This window comes from Larus michahellis, chromosome 4 (genome assembly GCF_964199755.1).
Source record: "Larus michahellis chromosome 4, bLarMic1.1, whole genome shotgun sequence".
NCBI classification, from domain to species: domain Eukaryota; kingdom Metazoa; phylum Chordata; class Aves; order Charadriiformes; family Laridae; genus Larus; species Larus michahellis.
The window spans coordinates 22,528,509-22,538,132 of record NC_133899.1 but is presented as its reverse complement, the minus strand read 5'-3'; the positions used below and the strand labels follow the sequence as shown (position 1 = coordinate 22,538,132).

Here is a 9,624-nt window from a genome sequence, read left to right as displayed (position 1 = left end):
AACTGAACACGATGCTGTATTTTCTTCATAAGCAGACACGTGGGCTGTCAATCCAGCACCGTCCTGGAGTTTGTAGGCTGCTCTGAAGCCCTGGCCCTGCTCTGTGTTGTCTGTTTTTCTAGCATCCCTTCGTTGTAACTTGAGCTGCTTGGTAGTACTGCCTTAGCTGGGCTGGTTTTTACAACGTGGTGGGCTGTCATGTGTCTTCCACCCTGGAGGTGGCGGTATTCCACCAGTAAACGGATTTATTAAATTCATTTTTCCAGCATGCCACAGGAGCAGAATCCCATTCGCTTTACCTTCAGACCTGACTAAGCCATTAGGCCTCAGTTTTCAAGGGCTTAGCACACCTTGCTGGGCTTTTGAAGTGTATAAACTTGGCATTCCTCCTCTTGAGGCTTTTCAGGAAAGCCCAGGATGGGCTGCGCTCACGCTGGTCGGTTCTCAAATCCCGCTGCTCTGGTGTTTGAATTGGAACAGAGCTTTCTCGGCAGCTGATGTTAGGGCCCTCCTGTTTGGCATTGCAGCATTCTCCTGTATTCCCCGTGTTAAATGCAGGGCTGTTTTCCTGTCGCTGCTCCTGTGCTGCAAAAGTCACGCTCAAAATTCATCCCTTGAAGAGATTAGCTCTTTCAGTAGAACCCTTGTTCATTTGGTGTGGCTGCCACTAAGCAAGGATCCTCCTGCTGTAGCTCCAGTTCTAAATGAAGCCTGGCAGAGGAGGGGGGATCTAAGAATAGGTCTGGCTGATGAACCCGGGCTGGTCCCTGAGGTCGGGGTAGTCCCTTGAATAATGAGCTCAATATGCCAAGAGAGAGCTTGCTTGAAAGTCAGGCTCAAGGAACGATACGCGTGGCAGGTGTTGGTTTAAAAACTATCTGAAATGAGATTCTTTTAGGCCATCAAAAGTTCAAAGCGGTTATCCCCTGAAATTGGGTCACGTAGATCTTTCTGGGCCTCTTTCTCCTGCCTCTTTCCACACAGCCCGTCACTCCTGGCAGTGTAGCTGGAGGAGACAAACACCGCAGTGTCTAAATCAGTATTGCTTAATATTATTGACACGCTTTTGAGGCCTGATACGTGCAAACAGATCTGCTGTCTCTTAACTCTTGTTTTCCATACCCATGTTTGCCACAAGTGTGAGACTGAGCCCCGGGGTCTCCTGCGTGGAGGGAGGGCCGGCGGCTGCGTGACGTTAAAAAACACCCTTTACGAGTGGGACCTCAGGTCTCCCCTCACGGTTCTGGCCCCAGCGGGAGTTCACGCCGGCCGTGAGGCCAGGGCTCTTACCCACACGATGCGCCCCGGGGCCGCTGCAGGCCCCTGCGGCCGCCAGCGCCCCCTCAGCGCCCGGGCGGGCGGCCCGTCGGCGCAGCCCCGTTCCCGCGGGCAGGAGGAGGGGGCTAGTGCCGCCAGTCCTGGTGCTGCCGCCCGGTGCCGGGCCGGCTCCGCCCCCGCCGCGCCCGGAACCCTCCGTCCCGGCGGCGGTTTCCGCCCGGCGCAGCAAGCCCGGACCGGAGGCGGAAGCGTGGGTGGCGGGCCGGGCAGGGGCAGCGCGGTGGCGGTTGTGCGGGCGGCGGGAAGCGGGCTGGGCCCCATGGCCTCCTCCTCCAGCATCGACATCGAGGACGCGACCCAGCACCTGCGGGACATCCTCAAGCTGGACCGACCGGGAGGTGAGGGGCCGGGACCGAGGGAGGCCGCCGGCGGCGGGGCCTGGCCGGGGCGGGGCCGCTTCACAGGGCCCCGTCCCGGGCCGGGGCTGCTGGACGCTCCTCAGCTGGTGCCTCTGTGAGGCGGCCGCGCTTCGGGGCTGGGCCCGTCTCCCTGCGGGCGCCGGTGGCATCGCCCTCCGCTGGCTGCGGGGCCGGGGGGTCCCGGTCAGCCCTGCCCGGGCCCGGCAGGGAGGTGCGCGCCGGCCGGGTGAGGAGAGGAGCCGGGAAGGACCCCGCTGACGGGAGGGGACTGTTGTCGCTGAGCTGAGCCGGAGCAGCTCGGACCCAGAGCTCGCTGCTGCTGCGGGTCTCTGGGCTCGTCTTATCCGAGATGTATCGCTGCTGAGAACTGAAGAGCGCTCGCATCCTTGCCCGAGTCTCCATGCCATGTTAAGGATGTGTGGGCTCAGGGGATGAGGCTTTCAGGCCTCTCAGATCAGTGCCATAGAATAATGGAACTGTTAGAGTTGGAAGGGACCTTAAAGCCCACCCAGTGCCACCCCCTGCCCTGGGCAGGGACACCTCCCACCAGCCCAGGTTGCTCCAAGCCCCGTCCAGCCTGGTCTTGAACCCCTCTAGGGATGGGGCAGCCACAGCTTCTCTGGGCAACCTGGGCCAGGGGCTCACCACCCTCACAGCAAAGAATTTCTTCCTCAGATCTCAGCTAAATCTCCCCTTTTCCAGTTTGAAGCCGTTATCGCTTATCTTATCACTGCTTGCCTTTGTAAAAAGTCCTTCTCCAGCTTTCTTGTAGGCCCCCTTCAGATACTGGAAGGCTACTATAAAGTCTCCCTGGAGCCATCCTCAAACTTGATGAGGTCTGAAGGTGGCTGAGACTATGAATATTTTGCAGAAAAAACTTAGCCTCTGGGTAGAGGACAGAATTTATGCCCGTGTTGTGCTCCTGTTGAGGAAAAAGCAGGAACATCATAGCTTTTAAGTGTCCTGAGAGTCAGTACGAATGTGCTACCTCCAAAGCAACTGCCACGTGTGCTGCCTTTTGCTTGGCCAAAAGGATGAGAGGTTGGATGCAGGATTGTTGTGGGAGGGTTGTAGAGGCATATGGAGTGATGGCGCAAACCTACAGGAAGCCAGCTTCATTAGTTTTACAATCTACAGAGAAACTTCTTATTGCTTGAAGTAGTTTCTCTTGTTTCTGGAGCACTTGGATACTCCCAGATTATAATGCTTGTAAGAAAATACATTTTTCCTTCACAGTGCAGCAGCACTCTGTACTTGAAAGACTGAAAGCAGAACTCAGTGCAGGGATAGGGAACGCTTGTTTCACAGCAGTTTTTGCCCTGAAAGGATGTGTCATGGTTGGGAAGTGGTTGGAGTTGTTTCTGTTCTCTCAAGCTGACTTGACTTTCCCCTGCAACAGCTTCTCTTGCTGGTTGACACAAAGGAGTTATTTACCGAGTATGGTTTATTTCTTTCCATTTTTCTTCTTTCCTATTCATTGTCTTTATACCTTCTCTGTGAACTCTAGTGCACAAGAAGGCAGTTGAGAGGAAGAGGAGCAAATGGACAGTAAGTCAAGCCGTAGGGGACGTGTTGTTGATCTCAGCAGAAATCACTGCCTGGATAGTAGCAAGTAGGCTTGAAAGAACAGGAGAAGCTAAAGTGAAGTGCAAGAGTACTTGTCTGTTAACTGAAAGCCTCTGAAAATCCTGTTAGGATGCCAGAGGAAAAGGAAACTGAGGGATCCTTCAAGGCTTTTGAAAGAGCATAGAAGCGGCCTTATGAATTGTATGCATAGGGCTAGTCTTGCTTGGCATAAAGTTGCTGTGGTCAAAGTCCTCTCTAGTTCTAGTTTCTGTTATACCCCAGGTTTCACTTACAGATTTTAATACCCAGCAGAGACTAGTGTAGCTGCTTTCTGAGGTTATTACTGCTAAGAAAGTTTTGCAGTACTAGGTGCACGTAGCTATGAGCAGCAATGTGTTATTCTGTGTGCTGTCCAGGCAGGGGACAAGAAATACTCCCTGCTCTAAAGAGTTCACAGGTATCACAACGCGTCTTTAGTTCTGCTGGTTTTGGTGATTGTGGAAATGCGATCCACCACTCCAGTCTCTCTTGACACAGTTTTCTCCCAGTTTTGGCAAACGTCATCCGTTGCTTTGGCAGCCCTTGCCCCTTTTTTTAATGCCCCTCAGCAAGGGGGAGCTGCATGACCAAGACACGGAGTCCCAGCTGGGGCAGGGAGACAGGCCGCCAATGCCAGCCTGCTGTGGAGGACAGTCCCTGCAGGGGCTGTGGGCAGAATCCTGCGATTTGTGCTGACATCTCTGCTGGTAACCAGGAGTTACGTGGGCTCACCCTGCTCATCCTGACGTTTATCAGGGGAGTGTTCTGTTCAGTAAATGCAGCATCCCCTGGTGCAGGTGCTGGTGTGAGCAGGAACAGTTCAGTGTCTCAGCTCTGATTGTTCCTGCTTACCCACTCTTTAAAAAGAAAGGTAATGAATACAATCGCGCTGCTTTCCCTTTGACGGCTAGTGCTAGTCTAGGTTAATATTTTGTTTTGTTCGCCTACCTGCTAAACACTGAGCCTCTTCCCTTCTTTTGTGCCTTCAGGACTGTGTGCAGGCAGCACCTGTGCTTGTCTGTCTCCCACTGAGGCAGTGATGGGCTCAGCCCCATTCCTGAACTTCGGTATGCTCTTCTCATGCCCGTCAGCCTCTGGGGACTGTTTCCTCCTTCCCTTTCCCACGGAGTGAACATCACTGTCCTGCTGTCCGTAAGAGAGCAGAGATACCTACGTGAGGCACTCCTTATGCTGCAAATAGAGCAAAGACTGTGTTGTCTTTCTCTGGCAGCCTGGATGCTTTTTCTGTAGTGAGTATTTTCCTGCTTTCGGGCACAAAGGATAAATTGCAGTCGATGGAAGTTGCTGCAACTGGGCAAGCACCCACCATGTGCTGTAGGAATAAGAGGTGCATCTTAATCTTGCAAGAGCAGCAAGCGCAGCACAGATGTGTTTGGTGGCTGAAGTTTCCTTGTGCTGCTGGTTTCTTCATGCAGCGCAGGTAAACTGAGGTGAGCGCCCAGCTGGTCTCTGCATCGGGATACCCTGTCGCTGCACGGGCTTTTTGTGTCCTGATTTAACAACAGGCAAGTTTTAAATATTCTGCTGGCAAATGAATAAGGGTCACAGGTATTTCTGTAGGCAGCAGCGCTTGTCCGGATACGTTGAACCCTGTTTGGTAACTGAACGCTTGCCTGGCGCTCAGAGGACATTCCTCTTGCCCACGGTTATGTTTAGGTTTGTTACGTGTGCTAGTAACGGTGGAGCTTCTGGTCCTGGGAGCAGCCATTTTGCACGAGCTGAGCTGCAGTTGTTACCTGGCAACAGTATACGAAATTTCAGTTTTCAAAACCAGTGAAAATTTCAAGCGAGGATTTTGCTGAGATGAGAGGCTTTGACTTTGGTGTTTTGATGTGTAAGTGCGGGTGGAGTGGGCTTCCTCTTCAATGGGGATCGTCAACGATTTACCTTGCTAGCAATATAGAAGAGTCTCCGTCACTCCCTGTTAATCTGTCCTCTTCTAAAAGCCTTCGGAAGGCATGGAGGCCACCAGCCAGCTTGTGCTAGGTCCAATATCTGAAGTCAGGGCACATGCAGTCTTGAAGCTCTGAACAAGTGGTTGCTTTATGCAAAACTTGAGTGCTGTAAACTTCTATGTGACTAGTCGACCAAGGGAAAACTACGGGAATCCTGTAGGCACAGCTGCACAGTTTCATAGCTCAGTTACTCAAACATCTGGACTTTGAGGTAGGGTCTCAGTCAGCAGCCAGTTTTGGAAAGTAACAAATGTATTATTTCCAGACAACCCCAAACGTTGTAGCTGAGGACCGTATTGCTGGGCTTCAGAGATCTCTCTGCAGGCATGAGGGTTAGAAATGATCCTTCAAGAACCCTTTGGTCTGGCACTTGATTCAGTAAATCTGAATTACCAGCTTAGTCTTTCTGATCCTTAAACCTGGTAAGTTCCCTGAACCCGTTCTTTGGTGTTTTTCTGGTCTGCTGGGATTGCTTGTGTAAGAAAACAGCTATGACTTTACTTGTTTATGTGGAGATAAGTTTCTTATATGGAAGTCTCTTACACATCCTTTCTGGAGAAGACTAGTTTTCCCAACCAATTCAGCGTATTCTACCTGATAGACCAGTAGAACGTGACAAAAAGCATCTGGAAGTAGTGTATTTCACGTGACACTGTTTCTTTTAAATGCATGTTGTACACAGTTGGTTATGCTTCTCGCTAGGTTCAGTGAATGAGAACCAGAGACCGTCAAATTCGTATAATGGAGACCTGAATGGACTGCTGGTGCCAGATCCCATCGTGGCCGGAGATGGACCTTCTTTGGCTAAGCCAGTGCATCGCAGCATTTCTCTGGGAGCCCTGCAGGAGAAGCAAGTCATGTAAGTCTTGTTGAAAAAAGTCTGAGAGTGAATAGAAAACAGTTCAAAATTAGTTCTGGTGAGCCTGGACAAGCACTCTGTGAATCCGATAGTGAGTTTTACGTTGAGTTCAGGTGACAGTTATGAGTCCATACAGTTGGTCAGAGCTTTTTGTAGCTTTTGTGAGGCCGATGCATGGAGCCTGCCATCCTTGCTGCTCAGGAGCTGAAGAATATCGTCAGAGCTGTTTAGAGAGAAGGGGAGCAGGACTGATCACTTGGCGGACATTGTAAGTCAAGATGGAGATGGATTAGCAGGGCTCTGGGTGAAACCTCACGTTCTCATGTAGACCTCCAGCTGGACTCCTTCTGGGACTCAAGTTACTTGAGAGGTAACTTATACCAGTTTGCAGTGCAGTAGACCTTGCACTTGTCAAAGCATTTCTCTCTACAGAACTTGAAACAGGACAAATGATCCTGAGCTAGATTTCTACCTAACTCTTTGCTGAGTTGTGCGTATACATTGGTGTGTTTTGGACAGCACATGGGGTTTTCCTGCTTATATGCAAGAGAACATATGCATTATAGGATACTTTAGATTTGTCACGGGAGTTATAATACAAATCCACAACTACAAGTCTGCATCAGTCTAATTAGTGTAACGCTTGGCTTCGTCTGCTGACTCTTAACATTAGAGCTCATGTAAATAGCTTTGGTTTGGGTTCTCTGCTCATAGTTTTGAGGGAGGATGCTGTGAGAGCCATGAGCGGTGTGCATTGTTGTTGATGAGGTCCAACTGGTTTGCTTTGGTCTCTTTGCACCCTCCAATGTTGGGTACTTCAACCAAATGTAGGTCTGTGCTCAAGTCAAACAGACGGGAGGTTTTTAAGCTGAACTAAGCAGGTATTTGGCGCTCTCAAACCTGCGGCACGTGAGGAAGGGAGACACTTAACGGCGAGTAGTTTCTGTTTGCAGTTTTTCAGCTCCAACCTCCTAGGTGCACAGACAGTCCTTCTGGATTGCTGTTAAAATTATGAATAGCAAATATCTGTGTTCTCTTCCTGTGGAGTCCTGTCTGATTTTTTTTTTTTTCCCCTCTTTGTTTTTCTTCAAAGCTGCCTTTCTGGTGATGACAGCTCCACTTGCGTAGTGATATCAGCAAAAGATGTGGAGATAGTGGCCAGCAGTGATTCCAGCATCACCAGTAAGGCCAGAGGGAGTAACAAGGTAAGGAGCAAGAGAAAGCATGGTTCGGTCTCTTTTTTTAGACACATCAGCTCATGCTTGTATGTTTTAAATAGAAACCACTATCTTCTTTCCTGTGTTATAGGAGCTTAGAATTACGTAAAAGTTTGTCAAAGAGCTTAACAAGGGGGAAAAAATTGGAGTGGTATCTTGCAAGTGATTGTTACTGTTATTCCAGAGTCTGGCTAAGTCATCCTCTAATTTTCAGGAATAAGTCCGTGATTTAAGCTGTAGGTTCCTGGGAAATTGCCCTTCCTTCACAAACAAGCTTTTCCTGCTGCTTGTTTCTTCGCTGGAAGGTCTTTGCTGTAGAGGGAGGGTTGTGTTTGATAGCTTGCTAGCTTCAGTCCTGCTGAGGGCTCCACCCAGCAGATCAGAGCTGCAGAAGAACCAACACACTGAGATCAGAACTCGAGCTGTAGCAGAGTACCAAGGCATGCTCAGAACAAATGCTAATAATTGGGAGAGAGAACTCTCGTCTTGATCCTCTTGGCACTTTTCCATGTTGTATCGTTTTGTTCCTTGATGTGCAAAGAATTAAAGGACCTCAGAGGTTGTAAATGAATACTGTACTATATTGTTATTGGTTTTCATAGATAATACTGGAGATAAAAATGAAAGGGAGGATCACTGCTATAACTTTGATAGTATTTCTTAATTCTTTGCTTGCAAAGACAATGCTTACCAAATAGGACCAGGAATCTCAGTTTCTTGGAAAGCGGTATTGAAACTAAAAAGTGAGTTGCCCCTGCAGCGAGTGTGTTTCTGTATTTCGAAAAAGTTTCCAAGAACTGAGAATCCAGACACGGTGCTAATAAAGAGGTAAAGGCTGCTTTGCTGAAGTTGCAGGGTCGAGTCTTGTTCTGCAGCATGACAATTTCAGCGAGTTGCATGCCTCCTTGCAACGGAAGGAAACATTCTTCAGCCTCCAGAACTTTGAATGTTCAGGGCTCTGCTACCTGGCATTCAGCGTGCAATTCTTCTTACCAACTGCCACTTCTAAGAGGTTCCTATTAAGCATTACAGATCTTCCCTAGAGGAAATTGTATATTTGGCAGGTTTGTTCCAGGAAAAAGTTAATTCCAGTCATTTCTCACATTTTGTTTTCTTTCTCCTGAGCAGGTGAAAATACAGCCTGTGGCTAGATATGACTGGGAGCAGAAGTACTATTATGGCAATCTGATAGCTGTTTCAAACTCTTACCTGGCTTATGCCATTAGAGGTGAGATACTTCCTTGTCTTGGATGTAATTTGTATTCTTTTGCTCTGTGTATGTCCAAAAGAGGCAAAGTTTGCATCGGAAGAAGGTAACCGGCAATAATTGAAACACATCTTGCAATACCCAGGTCAGGGCGCTGTCGTAGCGGGAATAAAAATGAAGGTGGAGCTACAGGGGAGGGAAGAGTTGGTGGCGTAGGAGAATTTCCACTGAGAAAGAAAGCTATTCTGAAGTTAGAAAAAGAAAGAGAAGGACTCTGGGGATGGAGGAAAAGTTGAAGGATTACATTGGTTTCACCGGACAGTAAACTGATGTTCAGATTACTCCTCTAATTAAATATTTCTACAGTAAACAAGCTTCTGTGTAGCTAAGCACAGAAACAGCCCCGTGGTAATTTGAGCAGATAAATGTTTGTGATGGATTTGCTTGCATAAATTTAGAGTCGAGTTTAGTGCTAAATTTAGAGGAGCCAAAGAGCAATATAGATGCAGGGTGTTTTGCAGTAGGAAGGAAGAGAAAAAGCAGAGCAACACAGGGAAAGACTGTTTTCACAACATACGTGAAACAAATGAACGCCAGGTCATCTGCGGCGTCTCTTTCTGCTCTCATATAACCAACCACACCGTGTTTGGTTGTATCAGCTCTTCACTTTCTTCCTAGTTCTAACACCCATCAGTTTGTCTGGCCTTTTATGAAATCTATTACTCTGTTTCTGTGGGGTTTTTTTTCCTAGCTGAGGTTATTTTAGAGGAGTTTTACGGTGTCTCACCCTTTTTAAAGGTATTAAAGCTTGGGTGCAGTAACACTATGGAGAGCTGAGTGGTCTGCTAAGGGTTGGCTTGGGCATCAAGAAGTGGAAACAACAGGGTCTCCATAAGACTGCTTGCATTGTGGCGATGTTTGCATAAATGGGGAAGTTGCAAACTTTGCTTGGTATGTGCATGCTCTCAAGCATGTTCTTTTCAGTCATGCAAACCAAAAACCAGTGCTTTTTGTCAGGTGAGTATTTATGTTTTTTTACATTTCCCTTAAAGAAGATGTATTT

The 9,624-nt window shown here is 48.6% G+C and overlaps 1 protein-coding gene across 2 annotated transcripts in view; it reads left to right on the top strand.

Moving 5' to 3' along the window:
• Positions 1–1,517: 1,517 nt before the first annotated feature.
• The window catches only part of EDC4 (enhancer of mRNA decapping 4), a 41,313-nt gene continuing 33,206 nt past the window's right edge, over positions 1,518–9,624 (top strand). For both annotated transcript variants that reach the window (XR_012586575.1, XM_074583407.1), the window contains exons 1-4: positions 1,518–1,676; positions 5,981–6,137; positions 7,231–7,342; positions 8,483–8,582. Coding sequence is in view for 1 of the 2 variants with exons in the window: in XM_074583407.1 (XP_074439508.1) it covers positions 1,598–1,676; positions 5,981–6,137; positions 7,231–7,342; positions 8,483–8,582 (448 nt within the window). In the remaining variant the exon portion in view is untranslated. The remainder of the gene's footprint in view (positions 1,677–5,980; positions 6,138–7,230; positions 7,343–8,482; positions 8,583–9,624) is intronic.